The 25580-nt window shown below is 32.5% G+C and overlaps 6 protein-coding genes across 9 annotated transcripts; 2 read left to right on the forward strand and 4 right to left on the reverse strand.

Annotated features, from left to right (window-relative positions):
• Window positions 1-1729: 1729 nt before the first annotated feature.
• On the reverse strand, window positions 1730-4301 carry LOC127255824 (patatin-like protein 2). Of its 2 annotated transcripts, none has more exons than XM_051281573.1 (7): window positions 4037-4301; window positions 3737-3918; window positions 3441-3627; window positions 2797-2958; window positions 2341-2643; window positions 2064-2239; window positions 1730-1983 (listed from the first exon to the last, which is right to left on the reverse strand). In XM_051281573.1, exons 1-7 carry the CDS (start codon window positions 4181-4183, stop codon window positions 1923-1925), a joined length of 1218 nt encoding a protein of 405 aa, XP_051137530.1. In that variant the 5' UTR covers window positions 4184-4301; the 3' UTR covers window positions 1730-1922. The 2 variants fall into 2 exon arrangements, with proteins under 2 accessions (XP_051137530.1, XP_051137531.1); XM_051281574.1 differs by having other exon boundaries at window positions 3737-3866; window positions 4037-4095.
• Window positions 4302-7887: 3586 nt separating this feature from the next.
• LOC127255791 (early nodulin-like protein 1) lies at window positions 7888-8736 on the forward strand. The gene is made up of 2 exons (XM_051281527.1): window positions 7888-8173; window positions 8257-8736. The coding sequence occupies exons 1-2, from the start codon at window positions 7978-7980 to the stop codon at window positions 8616-8618; spliced, it is 558 nt and encodes a 185-aa protein (XP_051137484.1). The 5' UTR covers window positions 7888-7977; the 3' UTR covers window positions 8619-8736.
• A 54-nt stretch (window positions 8737-8790) lies between these two features.
• LOC127255790 (uncharacterized) lies at window positions 8791-11219 on the reverse strand. The gene is made up of 6 exons (XM_051281526.1): window positions 10886-11219; window positions 10638-10693; window positions 9748-9802; window positions 9392-9472; window positions 9057-9309; window positions 8791-8974 (listed from the first exon to the last, which is right to left on the reverse strand). Exons 1-5 carry the CDS (start codon window positions 11100-11102, stop codon window positions 9068-9070), a joined length of 651 nt encoding a protein of 216 aa, XP_051137483.1. The 5' UTR covers window positions 11103-11219; the 3' UTR covers window positions 8791-8974; window positions 9057-9067.
• A 710-nt stretch (window positions 11220-11929) lies between these two features.
• On the reverse strand, window positions 11930-16624 carry LOC127255786 (probable protein phosphatase 2C 60). Of its 2 annotated transcripts, none has more exons than XM_051281522.1 (10): window positions 16529-16624; window positions 15597-15719; window positions 14884-14947; window positions 14326-14434; window positions 13852-14005; window positions 13040-13165; window positions 12808-12931; window positions 12653-12729; window positions 12471-12578; window positions 11930-12384 (listed from the first exon to the last, which is right to left on the reverse strand). In XM_051281522.1, the coding sequence occupies exons 1-10, from the start codon at window positions 16553-16555 to the stop codon at window positions 12175-12177; spliced, it is 1122 nt and encodes a 373-aa protein (XP_051137479.1). In that variant the 5' UTR covers window positions 16556-16624; the 3' UTR covers window positions 11930-12174. The 2 variants fall into 2 exon arrangements, with proteins under 2 accessions (XP_051137479.1, XP_051137480.1); XM_051281523.1 differs by lacking the exon at window positions 16529-16624 and adding an exon at window positions 16240-16469.
• Window positions 16625-20658: 4034 nt separating this feature from the next.
• Window positions 20659-23125, forward strand: LOC127255794 (enhancer of rudimentary homolog). Of its 2 annotated transcripts, none has more exons than XM_051281532.1 (4): window positions 20659-20802; window positions 22083-22176; window positions 22583-22703; window positions 22807-23125. In XM_051281532.1, exons 1-4 carry the CDS (start codon window positions 20800-20802, stop codon window positions 22895-22897), a joined length of 309 nt encoding a protein of 102 aa, XP_051137489.1. In that variant the 5' UTR covers window positions 20659-20799; the 3' UTR covers window positions 22898-23125. The 2 variants fall into 2 exon arrangements, with proteins under 2 accessions (XP_051137489.1, XP_051137488.1); XM_051281531.1 differs by having other exon boundaries at window positions 20695-20802; window positions 22064-22176.
• A 207-nt stretch (window positions 23126-23332) lies between these two features.
• Window positions 23333-25483, reverse strand: LOC127255783 (probable folate-biopterin transporter 2). The gene is made up of 4 exons (XM_051281518.1): window positions 24869-25483; window positions 24492-24751; window positions 24311-24409; window positions 23333-24240 (listed from the first exon to the last, which is right to left on the reverse strand). The coding sequence occupies exons 1-4, from the start codon at window positions 25233-25235 to the stop codon at window positions 23470-23472; spliced, it is 1497 nt and encodes a 498-aa protein (XP_051137475.1). The 5' UTR covers window positions 25236-25483; the 3' UTR covers window positions 23333-23469.
• Between the last annotated feature and the right edge of the window lie 97 nt (window positions 25484-25580).

Raw genomic sequence — 25580 nt, forward strand, 5'->3', positions numbered from 1 at the left:
TATGAAAATTAAATATATTAAAATATAATTAATAAATTTGAGTTTTTTATATTAAAATATAATATTTTTAATTAAATATTAAATATGTATAATAAAAAATATATTAAAATGTTATATTTTGAATTTCAGATTGGTTCGAATTTGAAGTATACCAATCCGATCCGAAAATCCAAAATTTGTTAAAAATTCAATCCGATCCAATACGAAAATCCGAACCAAATTTTAAATTTCGGTTTGGTTCAGATTGAATTTTCGGATTTCGGATATTTTGCTCACCCCTAACCTCTGTTAGTAATATACAATTATCATTGCAGGCTATTAAGTTTGATCGAAATTTACCCAAAATACACCGAAAGACAGCGGCTACAAGTTCTCGTGTTATCAAAAAAAAAAATAAAAAATATATATATATATATACAGTTATCATTTACATATTTAACTTTTTTAATAATCAATTATTTTTAATAATAATAACAAAAACTTAATGAATTAATTAATACTCAAAATTGAAAGTTACTAGTTATTATAAAAATTTTAAATTGATAAAAGTAATAAGTTGGTGGTAATAAATTACAACTTTGTTAAAAGAAATAATTTGAATGTTAATGTCAATAAAATACTCACTACAAAAAAATACTCCCCCCGGCTCACATACCATGTCAACATTGTCGTTTCTGTCCGTCCCACATGCTATGTCACTTTTTTTTGAAAATTATTACACTTTAATCTCATTTTAAAATTTTAATTAAACTAATTAATTATCTTAATCTTAATTTATAATTATTTTCACTAATACATTCTTAATTGTCTACTAATTACCACCCTTCTAAAATACCGTGTCTACAGTGTAACAGACACAGTATGTGGGACGGAGGTAGTACTATATTTGTAACGGAATTCCGCCCCTTAAGTTCAAGTAGCTAATGTAATTTTATCCTTAATTCCATCTCTAATGTCATTAGTAACGGAAAACGTAAATTTATGAAGAAAAAAAATCTCAAAGTGATATTTTCTTATAATAACTATTATTTCTTAATTATCATGTCCAATGAACTCGACATAAAGGACCCGAACGAACGAAGGAAGTATAATTTTAGATCTTATATTAAATTTGTTTGATTGTAGTTTTAAAATAATATTTTAATTTTAATTTGAATTTAAATTATATTTTAATATAATATTTTATCAAAAAAAAATTATAGTATATTTTTATTAATCTAATTGTATAGTGAAAATAATACTAATTTTAATTTTAAATTGAAATCGAGAGTTGAACCTTATAATTCATTAATTGGCCCATATTATTTATGGGCTAAGCCCAAAACATGGCAATTAGAAGTATTGGAGACTTTTATTTGTATTTTTCATAATGTTTTAGGAAGTAGTATTATTTTATTTTAAATATGTGAATATAACAATTGCTTATTAAATAAAAAAATAATAATATGTTGATTGATTTTGAAAGGATGAAAATAACAAAATTGATAGATTAATTTCCGACTATGAGAATAGTATTGTTTCACCATGTTGAAGTTTAGTTCAATAACCCTAACCCTAAACCTAACCCTAACCCTAACCCTAACCCTAAAAAATTATTGCCATTATATATATCATTTCTCCCTTGATTTAATTTTGTATTATCTAATTTTACCAAAAATTAAATTAAATCAAATCAACAACAACATACAAGAAAATCTTAAGAATCCAATAATGAATCAATACACACAATTTTATATAATACAACAATATCCTATCAAGAAATTGAACAGACAATAATATCTATACACACAAATGACTAGTATATAATCTCACAATCTATCTTCAACATACCAATCAACAAATGAAGATCAATAATTTTCCAATATGATTAATCAATAAACACCCAATATGAATAATCTATTTAATCGATTAATCGAATCCAGTTAGCTTCCCTGCAAATTCGACCTCCGAAGCTTCTGTTCATCCGACAGCAAAACTGCAAATCTGTTCATCGAAAAACAAAATCAGCCAATTCAACATTTTATATCAAAAAGCTTCAAAAATGAAAGTCTTAAAAAGCTTACTTCCTTAAAGCTTCCTGGTTCGTTCCGCCATCGACGATGGGCTCATAATTTCCATTTTGCAGATTAATTCTGCTCACCGGAGCTTTTAGCAGTTCTTCGCCGATCCTCACAAGATCATTAAGATTCTCCTTCGTCGAGACATCCACCGATGAGTTCACTCCCGACAGCGCGTCGTACTGCTTGCAATTTTCATCAAGAAAAATGTTTCGACAATATCAATGGCTGAATGAACAAGGGGGTTTGTTCGAATTGCATATGTTTGGAATTGGATTTGGACCTGAATACGAAGATAGTTGTCCTGAGAATGGAGGGCCTGGAAAACGACAGACAGGAAATAATCGACCATGTCTTTGCTGGCCTGATTGAAGACATCCAATATTGGGGTAGAGTTGCCCTGGATCACCCACCCGAACAGCCCCCACTTCGCCGCCGCCGCCGCCGTGTACTTCTGCTCCTGCTTGTCGGAGCCTGTCCCCAGAGATATCACCAGATACCTCCCGTAGTCCGTCGGCTGAATCGGGAAGAAATCTGGGTCGTTTCTGTACACTTGTTTCACCACTTCTCGTATCGCCACCAATGTCTGTTTCAGGTAATCAATGAATTAATAATAACAATCCACATTTAGGGTTTAGGGTTTAGGGTTAGGGTTTCAGATCGATGGAAAATCGAAATCGGGGGAAAAAGATTAAATTGAAGGGTAATTGGAATGTGAATTGATTAATTAATTGATTACCGGGTTGTTGGCGGCGACGCCGCCGTCGATTAGATTGAAGTCCCAGGACTTGCCGGCGGCGTCGGCGTTGGTGAACTGGTGGGGAGGGAGGAACGTTGGGGCTGCTGACGTGGCAATGCATATGTCCGATAATAGGGCGTCCATGTAACCCATGCTTTTTATCTGCGGGTAATTAATTAACTGGTTTTTATTTTTTTTCCTATAAAGATTTATAATTTTATTTTATAAAATACTAGTACTACTTATTTAAAGCACTATTCAAATTTCAAACAAAACTTTAAAAACTAAAATACTTTTTTTGGGTAATTTAATAAAATGATTGTAACTTTTAAAATTCGGGGGTGAATTGAATTATGCAATAAGAACAGTTAGTGGCTTGCAGGTGGGCTATATTTTATTAAAACTATACATCATAATTTAAACTTGATCAGATCTGCTAAATTATTTTTTGATCAAACAAAATTACACAACTATGTAAAATATCAATTCCAGATCAAGATATATATATATATATATATGTAATCCCTTCAATTTTATTTCAGAGAATTCATCATGTAATTAAAAACCCTAAAATGTCAACCCTATTACACACACATATAAGTGTATATATATATATATATAGAGAGAGAGAGAGAGAGAGAGACCTCGTAGGAGGAGAAAATAGTGGGCTGCATATTCTTGATATCAAAAGTTGGGATGACAAGACTGGTTAAAGCTTGACTGAGCCGAGTTTGTCCTAAGTTATCCCTTAGTATTTTGTGCAAGAATTTTCCATCGTATTTTGGCCCTCGTAGCTGAGTAATCGTATTTTCAGCAGATCCTATCAAGCCCCTGTATGACATATACATACACACATATATATATATATATTCAGACAGGACAAATACTAATATATATATATATATATTTATTGATTTGAGATAATAATAGTAGTTGTTACCCTTTGTATGGAAATATTTGAGGTCCATTCTTGACATAAAACGGTGCAATATCTTTAGCATCATACAAGGGGCGGTTGTCGGCGTCCGGCGCCGTCAGCATGGCCGCCACAAGGCCGCCGGTGCTCGTCCCTGCCACCACATCGAAGTAATCTGCTATTCGAACATCCGGCCCATCCAATTTCTAGACATCCACTCATAATTAAAGTCTACTACTTACATATATATCCATATATATATATATATACAAGATCGAAAAATTTTAGGGTTTAATGTGAGTATGTGTGTTTGCGCGCTTTTACCTGAAGCTCGGATTCAAGGGCTTCGAGGATCTTGGCGGGGATGATACCCCGAATTCCACCTCCGTCGATACTTAGTATTGTGATGAGATTACCATTGACAGAAGGGAGGATTTTATTGAAGGAAGGAGATGATGAAATTGATGCCATTTAATTTAATTGACTTATTAGGGATATTTGTGATCTAAGGATATGTAATAATTTGTAGTGAAATATATATATATATATGTGTGTGTGTGTTTGTGTGTTTGTTTTGAAATATTTTTGTGATAAAATGATGGAATGGGGTTGAAGGTAAGTATTTAGAGGGAATTTATAAGGATGTAAGAAGAAATGTAATTAATAAATTAGGTTAGATTACTATACTTGCTAAGCACACATGATCATGGCCACCACTCCATATTTGAAAATTTCATCTGCCTAATTACTTGGAATTGAATAGGACTAATTAATTAATTAGTCTTAGAAAGTGTTGAAATTTGAATCGAGACCAAAACTTCATTTTTGCCATATTTTCATAGACATTAGTCGATTTTTTTAGTAACATATTATATCTTTAAATTTTTATTAGCCTTATAAATGCATGTTCTTCATGGGTAATTTGGTTTTGGCCCTTTGAACCAACCATATTTTAATTTTTGGTTTCACTATTTTTTTATTTTTATTTTTTCAAATTAACAAGATTCTTGTTCACATTTTTATTCAATTGTCATCTTAGTATAGCATATTAAATTAGTTATTCACTAAATAATAATTAAAATAAATAAATAAATAAAGTGGTTCACTTCTTTCGTTCCATCCCATCCATTACTCATTGGAAGAAAATGAGAGATCAACACTAGTAATTCGACATTGTTTTCAATAAGAATATACCATTTCTTTTAATAAAACATAACATCAAAATACTATTTAAACAAAATCTCAAATTAATATTTTATTTCAAATCAATTTTAACCCATAAAAGAACAAAATCATTAAGATTGAAAATAAAATGAAACCAACAAGAAGACATCTAAAATTGGTTTTTAATTTATATATTTAGTTATATATATATATATATATTATTGTGCAGGTTCAAATTTTGACCAAATATTTTTCAAATATTAGCATCTTAATATGGGGTTTTACAAAAATTAGCATTATCCATTCAAATTCTTTTCCACACGTTACTTCTTCTGATAAATTAGTTAATATATATATATATATATATATTATATAAAATTGATCAAGTCGTTTAAGTTGGACTATAATAATTTGATCTTATTGCCAAATCATTCCACGTATATTGCAAATATAGCAAAAGAATAAATTAAATATATATATATATTTTTTTATTACATCAGTTAATTAATTAAGTTTGTTAAGTAAGATTTATTAATTCGACATTAAATATAGTCATCTCATTATTTTGGTAGTATCAACACCCCATCACGTAATACAATTAATTATTAATTTATATAGAGACTTAGTATAATATCATGACTTTTTTATAAGTAAATAAACTTATAAGTTTTCGATCTTCAATTAATGTATTTTATTCAAATGTATACAATATATATAAATATTAATAATATAAAAAAGAAAGATCAATAGAGACAAATACTGATAGACAGTGACAGGGAATGAAAACTAACAAAAATTAATCAAAACCTTAACCTTTCAACATTATAAATATATTTGTGTATTAATTTTAATTTACTTTAATTAATTATATATGTTTGCACAAATCTGTATAGATTATATTAATATGACTAATGACTTATTCAGAATTTTAATGATATAATATTAATTAATTAATTAATTAATTAGCTTGAAAACTGACTGTATGATGTACACGCCTCCAAGAGTTGACCTAATAATAATAATAATAATAATAATAAAAAATAATATAATTCGTCCAAACACACTTGTGATAAGCATTAATAATTAATTAATTTATTTATTTATTTATATGGCCAAACCATTTTTGCCGCCACTCAACAAAAAGGTCATTATTATGAACTTTGCTAAACTTTGTAGTAATCTTCTCAATTCCAACCCAATAATTCAAAAAATCTCAAATGTCATAGTACCTTGCAACTACACTTAAAAAAAAAAATAATATATTTGTAACAGAATTCCGTTCCTAAAATTCACGCAACTAACGTAATTTTATTCATATTTCTGTCTCTAATGTCATTAGTAACGGAAAAAATAGATTTAGAGACAAAAAAATTTTGTTACAAAAATAATTTTTTCTTGTAGTGCTATATATATATATATATGCGCAACATGCATGTGTGTTGTTCAAAATTAAAATTTTTTTAAGTCAAATGTGGTCCTAAAGCTAGAAGTTACAGGGGTTTGGTACAAAGAATGAAATTGCATAGAAATAAGAGTAAAAAATGGATTGAAGAGAAAAATAATGCAATGAATAGTGAGAATTAATTCTCTTTTTTGGTAAAACAGATTATTTGAGAAATGAAAAAAACAATGCAGCTATTTGGATGAATTGATTAAGAATAAAAATTTTAACCAGTGAGAATTCACTAAGAAATATTTTTGGTGATTTTTTTAAATACTAATAAATTAGATACGATATTTTATAAAATCAAATTTCGTGTAATTCTTTAAAAAATAGTAAAAAATAAATATTCGAATAATAAATTAAATATAATATTTTATAAAATTAAAATAAAATTAAATAATACCAAAAAAAGAAAAGAAAAATAAACTGTATTAATCAACTCAAATTAAATGAAGACTTGGACAATATCTACGTACCATTTAAGAACATGTTGAACTATTCTTAAGGTTCCTTGTGTTTTAATTAATGACATTGTACAAGTAAAATGACATTATTGTACTATTCTTACGCATAATTTTGAAATAAATTTAGAAGATGATTCAAATTCAATATTATACTCCCTCCGTTTCTTCCGTCCCAGAAAAATATCTTGTTCGGAGTTGGCACGAGAATGAAAGAATAATAGTATTTAATTGAAAGTGGGTATAAATTAGGATGTAAAACACTATAATGCTCTTGCTTCTTGAAGGATTTTAAAAAATAGATTAGAGTAATAATTATGGGTAGTTTGGAAAAGTAGGAATAATTTTGTTATAAAGTGGGAACCACAGTTACTAAATAAGAAAACAAGACAGTTGTTTTAGGACAGACGAAAATGAAAAAACAAGATAACTCTTTTGGTACGGAGGGAGTATAAAATTGAGATAGGTTGGTTTAGTACTTTATGAATTATGAAATATTGCTTCATCAAAATCTAATTACTACAAAAAAATAATAATAAATAAAAATTAAACAAACCGAACCCTATCACAATCACATTTGATTAATTTTAGTCTCTTAATAGAACTCAATAAAAAGTAATCTCATTATAATCTAAATTCACCAAAAATGTTAAATTTGGTCCCATCCTTAATATAATACGATTACTTACGAATACAAATTTATGATTGACTCAATTCAATAAAGATGATTATATTGGTAACCCATTTTTTATTTTTATTTTTTCTCTAAATATAGTTATAAATTATTCGGCCCAATTAGGGTTGCTTAAAATGGGCTAACATTAAAAACCACAAAGGCCCAATTTCCATAAAAGGAATTAAATATTTTAATTTATCATAAATTAATTTTATCTATATACAATTATCTTTTAAAGAAAAAATAAAAAACTTAGTTATATAATTATATTATCAATTTTAATTTCTAATTTGAAAATATTTAAAAAATGCCGTTTTCCAACGTTTCTCACGAACGTTAGAAAAAGCAATAAATAACACAGCTAATAGCACACTTCCCGAAAACCCCTCCAACGGCTAGTTTCTGCCCCTATATATATACCGGCGGGCAGAACCCTCTCCGCCATATCCGCCGCCGTCCGCCGTAGCTTAAATCTCTTAAACATCAATTCCTGCTCCAATCAACCGCCGCCGCGCGAAAAATGGCCGCTCTCGCAAGAATCGAAGCTGCTGCAATTCCGATCATCGTTTTACTGACGCTGTTGAGCTCGTCGGAAGGCAGAGACCACCTGGTCGGCGGCAAGTCCGACGCCTGGAATATTCCGGCGGCATCTTCTAACCCGGATGCTCTAAACCGATGGGCCTCCAGGTCCCGCTTCCTCATCGGAGATTCTTTAGGTAATCAACACAAAATCACACAACCAATCTCATTGCCAAAAAGATTCGACTAAATCGTAATGAATCTGAATTTGAATTTGCAGTTTGGAAGTACGACGGCTCGAAAGACTCAGTCTTGCAAGTGAGCAAGAGGGACTACGTCACGTGCAACACCTCGAGTCCGATCGAAAAGCATGTCGACGGCGACACAAAAGTGACATTGCCGCGATCGGGGCCGTACTATTTCATAAGCGGCGCCGAAGGGCATTGCCGGAAGGGGCAGAAGTTGATCGTGGTGGTGTTGTCGGAGAGGCACAGCCGAAGAATCTCTGTCTCACCGGCGCCTTCACCTGCGGAGATTGAAGGTCCGGCGACTGCTCCGGCACCGGCTAGCGGGGCCGGGGCTCTGCGGGTCGGGGCGGTGGTGGCGGCGATGGTGGTGGGAGGAATTTTGGCTGTTGTGTGATGGCTTGCAAAATTGGTTTATTCTTTTTAGCAGATAGGGGATTGAAATATTTTCATGTATTCCTTCCTGTCTTGCTATAGTTATTATGATTAATTTGATTGATTATTTTTCATTTGAATTTGGGAAGTTTATCTATTTATTGAAAAAAAAAAAAAAAACAAGAATGGAATTGGGATGAACAAAAACCCTCTGTTGAAATACAACAAAACAAAATTCATCAGCTAAAAGATCTGTTCTTTTTCTTTTTCTATCTGCAATTCTGAGAAGTTCTTTCTTCTAATGCCAATTTGCCAGAAGGAAAATTCAGTTTGGAAGCTGGCGGGCAGAGAGGGGCAAAACAAAACAACAAAACTCACCTGCAAAACAACAAAAACACTATTACAAAAATCGTCGTAGACATCATAATTTCAGCACCGCGCCAAACAACATACGAATTACCATCATATGAATTAATCCAGAATTATGACATCATCATCCGAATCCTCTTCAGGTGGTTGTAAAGGGCCTTTAACACCATTCTTATTATCGCCAAGAAGTTCGCGGGATGCTTTCTCTAGGAATTCCTGTGCGGCGGAACTAACAGATTGCTTATCAGAGGATTGAAACTTTCTCTTCTTTTGGAGATTTCTATCCAAATATTTGATTCTTGAGCCCTCTCCACGGCTAATTTCCCGCATGCTTTGCTTCTGCTCTGCAGAACAAAGTAATCTCCCATTCAAAATAGAAAAATTAAAACGAAAGTTTAGTCCTGCTACAAACTGAAAGGACTGTACCATGGGAGAGATCAGGCAATGAGTGCCCAATAACACGGGCTGCTGCACGGGGATTAATTGTTGTTGAAGGTCGAAGAGGTGCTACAAAACACAACAACAAAATAAAGATCAGAAGAAACCTTCATTAAATCATCATTCTAAGAAGACAGCTACTTCCCATCTCAGATTAGATATGGCGCCAAAATATAATAAGCTTTCGAGCTACCAAATAATATATTATACTTTATACTTCCGAAACTTTATACTTCAGCAGATAGATTTTTATGGAAAAACTTATCATCACAGCGAACAGATAACTTTTAAGATTCACTCAATCTACTGATTCCTCGTGGAAATGAGAGGAAGATGACATTTACCTTTGCTCAAGTCCATGCACTTTTGCAACTTTTCTTGGTACAAGCTCAACCTTTCCTGCATACATTAACACATAAGAAAAAAGTACATGAGTGGTATGAGATGACAACTTTAAAGTTGCACCAACATTACGAAATTAACATAAACATTACATTAGACTTTTAAGTAAATTCCAAAATATGCAACCAAGAATGGCCACCGAATTGAAATATCAAAGATAGACAGTATATAGATTAAGAAATCATTAATTACCAAAAATTTCTAAAGTCTACATGTTCAAGTTATTATAAGGTCTTCGAAGTTCATAGTTTTTGAAATTTTCTCAACAAGCATTCCATCAAATAATAAAAGTTAATCCACCTTCAAGTTAGAAAAGATTACCAAAAAGAAGAAAAATGATAACCAATTCAATAAATCATAGAGATAGCACACAAAACTATCAAGTAAAAAATAATTAAACATAACAACCAAGACAGCAAAGAAAAACTTAATATAAACCAAATCCGAAGCCAAAACCAAAAACTTGGCTACTACAAAAATCATTAAATCAAACATTAAATCTTCAAGTAATAGATTAAACTGCCAAAAAACTTCACGTGTTTTCAAGATCTCATAAACTTACCGTATTTGCACTATGCAAACTCATGTTTTCTACAGCCTCTACGCACTATGCCATCTAATCCAAAAACATTTTACACACCTAAACTCTATACAAAACATCATCTCATCCACTATCTTCCAATCCAAACTATTCAATCCAAAACACCAGACATTCCAAAACACAGGTACTCTAATCCCACCCTACGTAATGCAGAACCAGCGATGTCAATGGTTTACAGTATCCATATCAGGAAAAGAGAAGATGCAATGCTGTAAGGAGGGAGACACTTACCAGCTCTTTTTTGACAGGATGTTCATCGGGGTCAATACCTTTGCATCTTAACCGCACTGCACAAATTCACCAGAAACCAATCCCTCAAACACAAACGAAAACCATAAATGCACTTCAAATCCAATATCAGCTATAATTAATAGATAGCGAAAATTTCTAGGGCATTTAGTAAAGGATGCATGTGATGTGAACTCTAGAGCAAAACTCGTCTAATAACAGTGGAAATTAACACAAGAACATATACATACGAGCAAAGAGAACGGTTGTGGCTCTGGCAATCAAGAAGAGGGCTTGTGCCCTTTCAAGCGGCTCCATTTTGGAAAGCGTTTCGGTGCTACAGTAAGACAAGAACTCCGCCAAATTGGCATTCACTTCGTCGATGTTTTTAGCTGTTCTATTCACCGCCTCCATCGCTGATTCTGGAATCGCTTTACTGCTACAACCACTTTCGCCGTCGACTTCCATAGCTGCTCACCTTACCTCCTCTTCCAAATTTGATATCAGCTGTCTTGCTCGGAATCTCACGCTGGGGTTTTGTAAATTAGACAATGTAAAAGTTTCTTGATTTAGGGCATTTCATAGGATTGATGAATGGTGATCGTCGAATTAAGAGTTATGAAAAACGACCCCGAAATTTACGAGTAATTATGTCAATGGCCTCAAAGAAATAAATATCTCATTGTGACCCCAATAATATTTTAATTTATTTATATTATATAAAATATAATTTTATACCTATTTTATTGAATTATAATATATAAATATCTATATTAAAATTTTAAATTATATAATACTGACTCTGTTTTCCTCGTTTCATTTTTTTATTTCGTCATTTCATCTTTCCATTTTGATCGATCCATTTTTCTAAAAATAATTACAGTAGTCGGGATTGATGGAGTAATTTTTTTAAAAAACAATAACAATAACACACTTATAAAAAATAATACTATTAATAACATAATAATGCCGTAATCTACTCTTATTAGTTACTAAATTCAATTGCTCGAAGTATATTTTTATAAAAAAAAAAAAAAAAATTAAATGATAAAAAATGTAAAAGAAAAAACAAAAATAAATCTTGAAAACCTCCTTTGGATTAAAATGGTAAAGATCATCATCCAAACAATTTAAACTAGACATTTATACACAATAGTAGTATTAATTTTAGAAGAAAAAAAAATTACAAAAAAAAAAAAAAAAGCTAATGATTTTATAAAAATAAACAAAACCAAATAAATGCAGATATCTATAAATAACTGTCTAGTAGTAAATCGATCAAATTAGCCAACTACTAAAAAGTTCAAACCTGTAGTTAAAATAATCATCTGTACAAACTCTCTTCCAATGATTTGGGCAATGCAATGAAATCCATGGAAGAAGAAAAAGTCGAAGAAGAAGAACCAACATCAAAAGCCAAATGAACACCATCTGTAAGTTAATTCAGCCCCAACAAAATTATGGACATTTACATATTCAAAGCTCAGAAGACTCAGGGGGTTCCGGGGGGGCTAGTCGGAATCGGAGTTGCCGCCGATCACTACAATTCCTTGACATCAGCTGGTTTTGACTCCGCCGGAGGCAGCTCCTCAGAGATCGAGGATTGCTCGCCGGAAGATGTACCCGTCTCCGACAGTTCCTTGAACTGCACCAAGATCATAGTCATGTTGTCGCACCCCTCGCCTCCAGCAGTCGACGGCGCCAAGCATCTGTCGAGCACTTTTTCGCAGACGGCAGAAAGCTTGCTTTCCTGCCGGACATTGAAAATCATGAGAATTATTATTTTTCCGGCAAAGCCGTGGGAAGGTGAAATAACAGCATGAAAAGATACTTAACAGATGTCAGCTGCTCGCGTATGAAATCGACAAGCTGCTGGCTTGACATGCAGTCCCAGATGCCGTCACAGGCGAGCACGATGAACTCGTCGTCATTGCAAAGTTCGACCTGAAGCGAAATTGAACAAATCAGCAATTTGATCGCATAAAAATAGACAAGAATGATCATGAATTGAGGCGTACAATGTTTACATCCGGACTGGCAGTGACAATTTGTCTGTCGGGAGGTAAAAACTTGTTCTGCTTGAACTCCATGTCACCTGCAATAAACTCGCAATCGATCATCATCAAAATTCATCGCCGGCATAATTGCACAGAGACGGTAATTTGGGTGGAACCTATAGCCCTTGCGAGATTCAGACTGCCGTTGACGCGGCCGGCGTGGATAAAGCCACCGGCTTTTAGGATTCGGTCCTTTTCAACTTCAAGATCAGGCTTGTGGTCTCTCGAAAGATTGTACGCCTAAGATTTGGGATCGAAGCGCAGACCAATTATATTAAAGCACTAGAACAATATTCGAAGCTCAGACAAACAGACAGGAAATTCTTATGGTAGAATCAAAAAACACACCTGGCCTTTCCTAGAAATTACGCAGCGCGAATCGCCAGCATTCGCAACAACGAGCTGGTTTTCTCTAACAATAGCAACACAAGCTGTACAACCAGAAGTTGGCCCCGAGAAATCAGAATGAGGTCCCTGTTAGAAAACGTCGTGCAATTAATATCCAGGGTTCAACTCTCGAGTTTCTTATATTTGTTTTGGCTAAAAACACACAGATGAACTAAAAGGTAACATTTATCGTCATCCATAAAGAGAAACCAGAAACTTCAATTTGTAGTTCTCAACCAATTAATAGAATGTTGCTATTGTGTATCAAATATCATGTTTCCCCAAATACATCTTAATTGTGTATTCACATTAGAATCTTCGACTTCTGTCAAAGGTAGAAATGTATAACTACAGTAAAAATAACCCCTACCTCTAAATCATATATATACATACTCCTTACTGGTGAACTATCTTCGATAAAGGAAGCTCTTATTAGACTTTAGTTTCATTTTTAATTTATTGTAATCAAATATATAGATTAGTAAAATTACCTCACTATCACAAAGCATACAATGTTCGACAGAAGCAATTCTAGGGGATGACATTCCGGAAAGGGAAAAGAACACTAAACAACCAATTCATTGTGAACAAATTGTTAAAAGTGTTGCAGTTGAATCCTTAAATATCTATTCTAAGCTTTCTTATTCACATACGAAAATAATTTGAAAAACCTTTCAGAAAACCAATGCCAAGCTTCACAGGAAAATGCAATTGAATGAGAACATCATTATTGGCGTTCCATAAAAGATTCATTAATGTTTCATGCAAAATACCTCCTCAAATGCCCAATCATCAACTTGGTTATTTTTATCTCCACTTCTCGGAGACCAAATCAAACCCTCTATCATACCAGTAAACTTGTTCATTTTATCCCCTAATATAGCCAACTCCCTCCAACCTCTCTGCCCTCGCATCATCTCATCCATCCTGCATAAACCAAAAAGTCATGTATATAACATTTCTGCCTTTAGTGGTAAGAAGTGCCCTTAATCATGTCCGATTATAATAAATAATCGTCTGAAACTCCTTCCAACACACACAAGAATATATAACATCTGGCCTTCGATTAAATACAGTTTGCCATTATTATAGTATATGTACTTAGTGTAAATTGGAATTTGGTGCCAATTAAGTGATAGTTCACATTAGAAAATGTTCAAATGAATCCAGCATGGGAACAAAATGGATAGGGGTTTAAGATCATCAGCAATTTTCATACAAGTCAACATCTTAAGGTTGCAAATGACCTGAAAAAGGCTTTTTGAACTGCAGTCCCAACATCACCAGTCGAATATGCTTCATTCTTTAGAACTTGCTGATGAAGGTACTTGGCACAGAATTTGGCAACCACCTTACCTAAAATTACAAGCCATCATCAATAAACTCGAAGTTAATATCGAGATAAGCTCTGAGTATTGATATCACAAGACATTCTTGGAAAGAAGGACCGTCTAAAATAAGTCTTTTTTAAAAACTTCAAATGGATAAACTACTAAACAATAATGATTAAATTTATAATCACATCAAGTAAAATGCAAAATCAACAATAGATTAAACCATTGGATGACTATAAAGATCAAGAAGATGCTATGAGACAAGTTCACTTTTTCACCCTATTAAATGAACGTAATTAAAGGATAAACCAGTCAATGAAATTCCATGACATAACCCTTTTATTAGTGCAATGAAATGAGAGAAAGATAACATGACCGACACACAATTAGATCAAATATATTTTCTAGAATACATCGTTCAAACATTGCTTTACCGTGTTAACTACAAGCAATGAAATCATATAAGCTTACCTCCATGACCATCATAAACACCAAAGAATGCTGTGGAAGAATCCAAATCGGGAAGTGCTGCATGCTGGAGGGAACAATACAAATCAACAACAAAATGAAGATACATGTCTCGAAAAAATATAATTTCAACAATCCACAAAGTTACAACTTATATCGCCCTCTTTACCAATCCTAAATATCATATACACCAGTTAACAGCTGGACAAGAGCTTTTTACATAATTTGGTGAGGAACTACGAGGGATCCTTGCTCACCAGATTTTTTTTCTTCCGAAATGTTTTTGTTTCCATAGGTAAAGAAATATACCATCTGAAAAAAATAAACTTCTACACCCTCTGAAGTTGATCACCCAATATAATTTTGCAACCCAATCTAAGTTCAGATGCAAGCATCTCAGACTAGGGTATGAGCACCATCGGAGTAACCTAAATACATTCATCAGATATTGTAAGCATGTGTTCATTATCACAGAATTCAACTCAATTTCGTGCGCAGGCTTTCTAATAGGCGATAAAACAAAACTATCAATGGTGAATTTCATTTCCCACATTATCAAAACATCACAAATATCCAATTAACAATCTTATCTCTACTTCCCCACAGTCATCCTTAAAACTATTACTCAGTTGAGCATAAATAACACATCGGCAAACAATTGCATACTCCATAAATGCATTCAATTGTCAAGATAAAGATCTTGATCAACAACTTACAGCATCTTCCATTGTGGCACGCCATCCCTGCATCGAAGACAAGCCAAACCTAAGCCTACTGTTCTCTCCATCTTCGGAAAACTTCTCCGTTTTAGGTGAACTCAGATATATACCCATCGGAAACTGACATCAAACACAGACAGCATCAAAAACATTTAAACAACTAATTCATAAAAACACCTCATAACTTACACAAAGCAATTCCAAATCAATACCCTAACGAAACTTCAAAGCACACAAACAAAACTCAACAATCCAAATACAAGTCAAAGTATAATCAAACTTATCTAAAAGATTTCATTCGTACGACACACAATCAATCGATTCACTGATAAAGATTTTTTTTCCCAATCCTTTTCCGAGGAAACCTAATTAGGCATTCAAATTTACAAATACGTAACAAAATCCAAATCACACAAAACCAAAAAACTAAACAATTACAAGAAATCAAGGAATTAGACTAAGAAATAAGATAGGGCTCCAGAAACTGATAATTCCAAGCAAAAATGGAATAAATCAAAATCAATAACAATGCAAATCGCAAAATCTCCCCATCCAATAGCTAGACAATGGATTAATTAGGAAGAAAGAAAGGAATTTATTGCAAAATTTTAGCTACGCGACTACGAAGATTCTCATTTACATGCCCAACCGATTGCTGAATCCCAACCCGAAATTCGGTGAATAAACTCAAAATCCCGAATCTAAATTAAACCGCAAGAATCAAGTGATGCGAGTCCAGATTAGATGCAGCAGATGCGACGAAGGGATCGCAAACCGAACCCAAGATGAGTGTATTCTCAGAGATAGAGATACAGACAGAGATAGAAAGAGATAGAGAGAGAGAGAGTGGGGCAAAAAGTGGGGAGTTTTTGTAAAGGGCAAGACTTTTCTTGATTACAGTGAAATTTGTGCGCTGTGCTGTTACTTACTGATGGGATCAAAATTCTCTTGAGCATCCTTGGAAGATCTATCTGCTTTCTTTAGCCTCTGTTAAAAACCTCATCTTTTTCGGCACGATGACGCATTTTTGCCTAACGGGCGATTATCTGTTTGGTCTTTAAACCTTATCCACCAATACTATCCATTTGATTATGACCTTAATACCGCCATTAATACCACTTTTCACCCACCCAGTGAATTTTCCACAGCTCGGGTAAATAATATTCACCGTATAATTTCAAAAATATATTCTTATTTATTTCTTACCAGTGACGCACCGTGCACACGCTTATTTATTTCCATCGCAGATGAAACTGGTACTATAAATATATAAGCATGAATTTTAGAAATATAGATGCATAACTATGATTTAAAAAAAAAAAAAAAAAAAAAAACCCTCTAAAAATACATAACTATTATTTTTATATAGATGACAGTTAATGTGTCAAACTACTAATGTGCCAATCCACTGACAATATAGGGTAAGAATATTCATATCACATGTTATGAATAGTGTGACATAAAATTATATGTTATTATAATACCAAAAAAAAAAAAAAACAATACATAATAATCTATTACAATATAAAGTGTATGTATTAATTATTTTTTATTTTAAAAATATTATAAATAAGTGAAACAGATCAAAATATAAAACATTGCAGATGTATGTAGGAATTGATGAAATATTGTTTATTAGTATTTGTCTATCGTTACAAATATCTATTATTATTTTTATATCATACGATACTAATAAAATTAGTTTAATTTTTTTACTTGTATTTCTATTATATCTCAATACACTGATAATCCTAAAAAAGTAAATAGATAAATAAATATGAGACAAAAAAATATTATTTTATAAAAATAAATTTATTTTTAAATTAAAATTAGTACTATTTATTTTATACAAATTTTTAATAAAAATATATTATTTTTTAAGGCAAACAAACTCAATGTAAAGTCATCTATAGATCCAAGGAAAGGTGAAAAGATGGAGGGGTTGAATAAGAATTAGGAGATAAAAGAAGGGGTGGCGTGCAAACAAATTCATATCGGCGAGAACATGTCTGAAATGAATAGAAATCATATCCAAGCGAATCATTATCTCAATAAATATTTAATTAAAAAATAAAGTAGGATCAGAATTCAATCATTTACCATTGACTAGACACGCACACACCTCACACTATTTTATTTATTTATTTATTTTATATACATTGATAGATTGAAAACAAAACAAAAAGTTTGTTTTTACTATTTGAAATTGAGTTTTTTTTTTTTTTTTTATGTAATTTAAATATTATTTTTTTTGTGATTTTTATAAACAAAATAGTGGGTTGCTTGAATATTATTGATTTATATTAAAAATAAAAGAAAATTGATTTGAAATTTAATTTAAATAGTATTTATACGTGATATTATCTCTGTATATTTATAAAATTTATATTTGTTTTTTAGTGTTAATTTTTAAATATTTGTTATTATATCAAAAAATACAGTACAAGTAAAAAGACAAAAGTCTTGTAATACAAATATAATACTATTTGTATAAAAAATTATACAAAAATAAAATAATATTTTCAATGTTAAGTACAATGATTCAAAAAGTAAAAAATAAATGTAAACTTATTCGGTGGACGAGAGAGTATTTTATAGAAAAAATAATATATTTTTATATGTACTTCAGCCACAATAACTATTTTTTCCTTTTCGTCCATTTCACAATAGATGAACTTTTTTTTTTATATATATTTGGTAAATTTATTAATTTTAAACACACTTAGGGTGTGTTTGTTTGGGGATTTGGATTTTGAATTGGGATTTAAATAGTAAAAATTTTGAATTTGAATAGTTGATGATGTAATATAAATAGGTATTGATGTGATGTTTTGAATGTAAAATTAATTTTTAGTATAATATAAAAAATAAAAAATAAGTGTTTGATTTGATATTTTAGAGGGGGAGGAAATTTTGAATAAATAGTGAAAATTTAATCCAATCTCCCAAACAAACACACCCTTAATAAATACAAATAAATTTAATTAAATTTTTAATATTTTATGCATAGAACTTATTTAATTTTTTTTATTTCTATTTTTTACATAGTTAACAAATATTTTTATCTAAACTTCAAAACTTCTCATTTTTTTTAATAAAACTAATTTATAGTAACGATAAATAAATAAATATATTTTTTATTAAATTTTATTACTGTATAAAATTTTATTGAAATATAACATTAATTTTTTTAAAATAATATCAAAAATACTATTCATATAAAAAAATAATATTATAATTTATTACTTATAACTTACTAATTTATGATGCCTAAAATATTGTATTTTTAACTAAATGGATTATCTGATCAAATACTGTATCCTTAACAAAATGGATTATTTGATCCGGAATAGAGAGAATATTATTTATTTGTATTCCAAAAAAAAAAAAAAAAAAAACACTAAAACAAAGCAAATAGATTAAAGATGTGTCTCTTTATATCCAAATTTTAAATTTATATTATTTGAAATCTATATTTCTAAAAAAATATACATTTTTTTTTTCATAACACATCATATTATATATTGTTTTAATACTTTCCGTCCCAAAAGTATAGTAAAAAGTAAAGATAAATGATTTTTTTTTGCCCTTGTGAGTATATTAGTTTAAAAAGTAGTGGTAATTGTGTAATAATAATGAAAAAGTAATGAATAATTTTACGGTGATATAGTTATTTATGAAAATGAGACTATTATTTTGGAACAGACAAAAATAGTAAATAAGACTATTGTACTAAGACTGAGTCAGTATTACATTTAAACAAAAAAATTTCAAACATACTAAAAAAACAAAATACAAGGAATATTTCGTACAACTAATAAATACTCCCTCCGTCCCACATACAAGCCGTTTCTGTCTGTCTCACATACTATGTCACTTTTTTTTTTTAAATGATTATACACTTTAATCTCATTTTAAACTTTTTAATTTTATTTTTTTAAAAATTTTAATTAAACTAATTAGTTATCTTAATTTTAATTTATAATTATTTATATTATAAGATAATTATTTTTACTAATACATTTTTAATTATCTACTAATTACATCTCTCCTAAAATACTACTGTATAGCAGATATGGTATGTGAGACGGAGATAGTATTATTTAATAATTTACACAAATTTTAAGAAAAAAATATATAAATATTTATTTTTTGGTAAAAGATAATATTCTTTTATTTAGAAAACAAAAATAAATTTAAATAATAGTAAAAAAAATAAATAAATTTAGATGAGCCGGAGTAATACTTTTATAAGTACTTGGTTATAAGACCATATATATAATTGTAATTTTAATCTTTATGTTGTGTATATCTCATCCGAATTGTCCCCCAACGAAATTATAATAGATAAAAAAAAAAAATAAATAAATAAATAATATTATATAATTATATTAGTAGGCGGGTTTAATTAAAACTGAAAGGTTTAAAATACTATTGAATTTCGTATATTAGAATAAAATAATAATGATTTAAATGTGATTTTATTTTTTATATAGTAATGATTTGTAATACTGAATGTAAAAATTATATATCAAATAAACAAAACTCATTTTCATTTTCTTATAATTTTATAGAAAACTAGTGTAACTTTTTCGTCGGGCCTGTTTGCAGGGTATTAGGTTCGATCGTAGATTTACCGAATAGGCATTTTGAGTAGCTGCTGAGTTCCTACATCATAAAAAAAAATACAAATTAGTACTTATTATTATTCGGATCATATAATTTTTTAATAATATAGATATATATTTATAAAATATCACATCAAATTATTATTTTATTATTTAAATGAATAAAGTAAATATATACATATTTTTAAATAAATTTGACTAGTTATTTAATTATCACGTAGATAAATAAATATTATTTCTTTCGTCTATTTTTTATTGTCATGAAGTATATTTATACGGTTTTTTAGGTAATTATCTTAATGAACAAATTTGCCTTTAAGTATATGATAGAAATTAAAAGTAATAAATAAATAATATATTTGAAAAAAAATAGACAATAGTTATTGGACGTTTCAAATAAAAAAGCAAGAGTACTAATTTTTTTTTAGTAACATATGATAATAATAATCAGATATAAACATATGCTTCCAAGCTAAGGTTGGGCTGTCGGTTTTTCCTCTTTCTCGCGCCGCCGCTGAAGAAAGTCTCTGCCCCTTGTCCAGGGTTTTCCGGTCGTCGATTGCTCCGTGAGAATGGTATCGATCTTGTTCTTAATCCATGTTTAACTCTTTCCGTTTATATTGTAATATCGCATTGAATTTACTACCTGTCGTCCCCAGTGATTGTTAGGTTAACTTTGTGGTTTCCTGAATTTTTCGAAAAATTTATGCTCTCTTTTCAATGAAGGCATTTTATTCTGCTTCTGCTTGTTATTTCGATTTTTAAAATAATCGATTAGAGTTTCAGTTACTTTCTGATTTTGCTGGAAGTGTATTGCGTTTTGTCGATGGCGTGTTGTTGGATTGGAGCTTTCGATTAATAGATTCTGTGTTACTCTGTGCATATATAAATGTATATATGTTGAACAAGAAAGGACCAACAATAGTTCTTAGGTTTCTAGGTTTCAGATTATAGTTATTATTTGGTAGGAAAAAATCTGAAGTCTGATATAAGAGGAAGACTCTCAGGACGACACAATCACATTAGATTGAAACAGAAAATAATCAAAGAATAAGAACACCCCAAATTTTCACAAGGCAGCGTCCCAAAATCAAGTATCAAAAAGAGATTACAAGTACAATCAACATTTTAATCTACCCAATTCATATTGATATCACACCAAATAGAGTGCTTCGGGTAATGGCACAGAATCTGTCTAAGATTAATATATGTTTTAAGAATCCCACCTTCAGCGTGGTGTATCTGGGCAAATGGCACCATGTCTTGGACGTTATTTCAACGCCTTTGTTATAAGAATTTAGTTAAGTCTTTATATCTGTCTTGCTATAACAACTGTTGTCACAAGTGATCTTGTTCACGGTTACATTCTTGGCCGTTATTGTGGAAGATGATTTTGGTAGTAGTTCAAGGTTGCATGCTTCGCCACTGTTGCGCCGGATGGTAGTTTTCAGCTCTGCTGTTGGCAACTTCCAATCATTTTGTGAACTTTGTTGAGTGATTTTCTGTGATTGATTTCCTTTTGGCTTGCAGTTTGCTTCTCTTGTTAGGTGTTGTCTCATAAAGCCTTGGATATGTATTACATCTTGATGTTAGTGTGTCCCAATGTATTAGAGCATAATCTAAAGCAATAAGGAATTAATGCAGAGTCTTTTAAATTCTTAGAGATTCTTTTCAGTTACAGGTATTTGATGCCGGTTTCCAGTTTATCATATTGTTTTTTGGTTGCTATGAATATTGTTTTTCTATTATGTAGAATGTACGTAACATTGAACAGCTTGAATTGTGGCAAGGCTTCTGGCTACTATTCAGTTGTGTCCTCTTTCGGTTTCTTATCAGATAATATGGTGCTATGCAGTCTAACAGGCACACTATTATTCTTATGCAAACCTCTCCACACAGAGCAACTCGTACATTCATGGATTATGATTCAATCAGTCAAGCAATGGATGGTTTGTATATGGTTTTTTCTTCTTTTTTTCTTGAATTTTAACATATAGAACTGAAGTTAACTTATGGGGCTTTTCTGCCATAATTTTCACAATCTTCTTATGGTTTTGTTATGATAACTGCTTCTACAATCATTTATCACTTGTAATTTAATAATACCAAACTCTTGTGCTCGCCATTTATTAAAACACGATTTTTTCCTTCATTAGGCCATTATCATTTGGTAGTTGGATTATAATGACACAATTACATATTATTTTTGTTAAGAGGTCAGAAGAACTTTAGAGGGGACAAATATTCTGGCTATTGCATTTAATTAAAAAAAAAAATAACAAAATTCAGAAACAATAGAACTTATGTGTTCTTTCACCCATCTTATCTGATCTATTTCTAATAATAATCTTGCAGGAATTTGTGGACTCTACGAAAGGAAACTGAGAGACATAAATCCTACCATAAGAAACATAACCTACGATATTTCGGATCTCTACAATTTTATAGATGGGCTTGCTGATTTGAGTGCATTAGTGTAATCTCCCTCTCTCTCTTTACATATATAGATATGTATATATAACTGGAGTAATGTGATGTTCTGGCTCAAAATGTTTACACACGTGATAATGCTTTTGCAGCTATGACCACTCGATTCAAGCCTACCTGCCTTATGATCGGCAATGGATCAAACAGAAGACTCTGCAACACTTAAAGAGACTGGCTCAATGAAATCCATCAGCTGCAGACGATCTACAACTGTGTGTTTTAGTGAAACCTAAAGTGCGCATATGGCACTACCTAGCTCAGCGCCAGCTGTTCTAAATTCTGATGTTCGGTATGTATCTCATCTCTTCGCTACTCTGCATACAATGGTAATGCTGTAACAAACTCGCCTTCAGAGAGTTGTATAAAAATTCTATTCTATTGCTGGATTGGTACACTATCTAGTTCCATGCTCTTCTCTGCGGCCCCGTTGATGTTTTCGATATGCTAGCTATTGCCTAAGAAATTCCGGATTGCTTAAGAAATTCTGCTCTATTGATGTCCGAGGGGAGCTTGTGTTGTTTTCCTATGTTGTTTTATTTGGTTCAATTTATTGAATTTATGCATAAGAAATTATGTGTTATTTAGTGAGATTTTGGAGTTTTGGGAAAAAAATTTGATAATAGTAAAAGATGGGTATTGATTAGTCTTATTTTATGTTTATGTTTGGAGTAAAAGTTAATGAATACAATTGCATCCTTAAAATCTCAAAAACATTTCATCTTTCATCAAGAATCCGCAAAGTTCTAACATAAAACCTATCTCCCATCCATGCTGTCTACAAGAGCAACAAGCTCGATGTTCTCCGGCGCTGCCGTCGCTTCTCCGGCATCCAAAACTTCCTCCGAAACCGGAAGGATCGAAGAATTCGGATCAGCTCTCGGCACCAAAAACAGCAGAAACAAGGGGCTTATCCTCAACACATTCCTAACAAAAACCGCGAGCCACATTTTATCAAACTCCGTCCGCGTAACGCTCAACACATGAAGCAACAACCCCCCGAGCCACGACGACGTAAGAAGCCCCACGTTATCAATCGACATCAACAACGCGAAGAACGTCCCCTCCACCCCGGCGGGGCATAGCTTCGAGCTCAGAACAAGAAGCGGCATCCATTTCAATCTCCCGATCATCTGCGACACGCTGGAATCGATCACAACAAAGAAGTAATCGGGTATCCCGACCTTCAAGTTCCACCGCAGCACGAGCACCAAATCCAGCATTCCCGACAGGCAAAACAACGCCTGCGCCCAGAAAAGAATGTCGCGAAACGGATAGTCCTTCAAACCGTATTGATACAATATCGCGCCGAGAAGAGACCCGACTGACCCTATCGCCATAATATACCCGATAGCTTCCTTCGAAAACGACGGACCCGCCTCAGCATCCGTCGCCCAGTAGAACATCCCCTCGGAGATGTTCAAGCTCAACGAGAACGATAAATACATATACAAACACGGCTTCCACACCTCGGGACATTTCAACGTCCGCCACATCGCTTTACCAGCATCGACGAAGCTCCGACTGATCTGATTCAGTTAATGCAAATTACACTCCCGTCGACGACACATAACATTGCAGTCGAACACACAACGTTACCTGCTCGACGGCGAATCCGTCGATCGCCCGTGGCTCCCGTAACAGAACACCAACTGACAGTACGAGCAAAAACGGCGTCGCCAACAAGCCGAATACGCCCTACAGATCAAATCCCCGAAAATCGTAAACAATCAACGATCAAAACTACCGGTGGCGAATGAACGAACACGAACGAACCAACCTGCGGACCGATCAAGTGAACAAAGACACCGCTCAACGAGAATCCAATGAGCGATCCGATCGACGAGCTCAATGCGCATAAGCTCTGCATATCGGCGGCGAGGGAGGGGTGGCTGCCGCTGTTCTGCGCCACGCAGGCGTCCACCGTGACGTCGGCGATCGCCGCGCTAGCGCTCGAAGCCGTCAACGAAAGCAATGCCAACACTATATGCAGCTTAGAGTGCAGTGACAAGAACAGCATTGCTACCATTCCCAGCATACCTTCAACAATTAAAGATCAATCCTTTATTACGTACATCGATCATCCAAGCACAAACTCAGACAAGAACAAAATAAGCAAAGCAATCCATGAAGACCAAAAATTGAATCCATTATTACCTGCAAAAACAAAATAAGGCCGCCTTTGAAATCCCCAAATTGGGACAACATCAGTGAGAAGTCCCCAAAGTGGTTTAACAATCCATGGAATGGATGTGATTCCAGAGTAGACCTGAGCTTCAGAAGGCTGCACTTTCTGCACATCCTTCATGTAATATTCTGTGCCAACTCGAGTGAGAGATCCCCCCAGGCCCTGATTCACACCATAGACAATTATTACCCCAAACACGAAGCTCCAATGCAATTCCTTCGACAGCATTTCCAGCCAATAAATTGGGGCATACACACACCCTCGGATCCCATTCTTTCCCTTCTCTTCTTGCTCCATTTCATCCCCACTGTTTGGGAGCTTTTCTTCCTCCCCCATCAAGAAGAAGGTTTGGAAGATTCTGCCCAGATTCGTGGGAGCCTTAAAAAAAGTCAACTTTGGGATCTGGATTTGGATTAGATTTCTATTAATACCAGAAGTGGATCAGACAATGGGATGATGAATGAAAACTTGCTTCTCGTTATTCAATTTTCGGTTGAATGGTCTCCATAGTTTTTCTAGGTGATATTGTTGACTTCTGGGGAAGTTTTTTCTTTCTCACAGCTGCAAAGAATATGGCCCAAGTGGTTGTTAATTGGTCGTTTTCTTCAAGACACTTCAAATTAATAAATATGAGCCTTTGCCTATAGATTTCTTGATATTTACCATTAAGGGTTTGATCAA

The sequence above is a fragment of the Andrographis paniculata genome, unplaced genomic scaffold (genome assembly GCF_009805555.1).
Source record: "Andrographis paniculata isolate CXL003 unplaced genomic scaffold, ASM980555v1 Contig54END, whole genome shotgun sequence".
In the NCBI taxonomy this organism is placed as follows: domain Eukaryota; kingdom Viridiplantae; phylum Streptophyta; class Magnoliopsida; order Lamiales; family Acanthaceae; genus Andrographis; species Andrographis paniculata.

Excerpts from the sequence above, each read along its gene's own strand:
- LOC127255824 (XM_051281573.1), bottom strand. The coding sequence starts at position 4,183 with ATGGCATCAATTTCATCATCTCCTTCCTTCAATAAAATCCTCCCTTCT. Across the intron at positions 2,959-3,440 it reads CTATTTTCTCCTCCTACGAG|ATAAAAAGCATGGGTTACAT; the intron begins GTCTCTCTCTCT and ends AATTACCCGCAG. Across the intron at positions 1,984-2,063 it reads AACCAGGAAGCTTTAAGGAA|ATTTGCAGTTTTGCTGTCGG; the intron begins GTAAGCTTTTTA and ends TTCGATGAACAG.
- LOC127255791 (XM_051281527.1), top strand. The coding sequence starts at position 7,978 with ATGGCCGCTCTCGCAAGAATCGAAGCTGCTGCAATTCCGATCATCGTT. Across the intron at positions 8,174-8,256 it reads CCTCATCGGAGATTCTTTAG|TTTGGAAGTACGACGGCTCG; the intron begins GTAATCAACACA and ends TTGAATTTGCAG.
- LOC127255790 (XM_051281526.1), bottom strand. The coding sequence starts at position 11,102 with ATGGAAGTCGACGGCGAAAGTGGTTGTAGCAGTAAAGCGATTCCAGAA. Across the intron at positions 9,803-10,637 it reads ATCCTGTCAAAAAAGAGCTG|GAAAGGTTGAGCTTGTACCA; the intron begins GTAAGTGTCTCC and ends TAATGTATGCAG. Across the intron at positions 9,310-9,391 it reads ATTGCCTGATCTCTCCCATG|AGCAGAAGCAAAGCATGCGG; the intron begins GTACAGTCCTTT and ends TTTGTTCTGCAG.
- LOC127255786 (XM_051281522.1), bottom strand. The coding sequence starts at position 16,555 with ATGCTCAAGAGAATTTTGATCCCATCA. Across the intron at positions 14,948-15,596 it reads GTGCCACAATGGAAGATGCT|CATGCAGCACTTCCCGATTT; the intron begins GTAAGTTGTTGA and ends TGTTCCCTCCAG. Across the intron at positions 12,932-13,039 it reads TAATTTCTAGGAAAGGCCAG|GCGTACAATCTTTCGAGAGA; the intron begins GTGTGTTTTTTG and ends CCCAAATCTTAG.
- LOC127255794 (XM_051281531.1), top strand. The coding sequence starts at position 22,077 with ATGCAGTCTAACAGGCACACTATTATTCTTATGCAAACCTCTCCACAC. Across the intron at positions 22,177-22,582 it reads AATCAGTCAAGCAATGGATG|GAATTTGTGGACTCTACGAA; the intron begins GTTTGTATATGG and ends ATAATCTTGCAG. Across the intron at positions 22,704-22,806 it reads GCTGATTTGAGTGCATTAGT|CTATGACCACTCGATTCAAG; the intron begins GTAATCTCCCTC and ends ATGCTTTTGCAG.
- LOC127255783 (XM_051281518.1), bottom strand. The coding sequence starts at position 25,235 with ATGGGGGAGGAAGAAAAGCTCCCAAACAGTGGGGATGAAATGGAGCAA. Across the intron at positions 24,410-24,491 it reads TTCACTTGATCGGTCCGCAG|GGCGTATTCGGCTTGTTGGC; the intron begins GTTGGTTCGTTC and ends TTTGATCTGTAG. Across the intron at positions 24,241-24,310 it reads ACGGATTCGCCGTCGAGCAG|ATCAGTCGGAGCTTCGTCGA; the intron begins GTAACGTTGTGT and ends TAACTGAATCAG.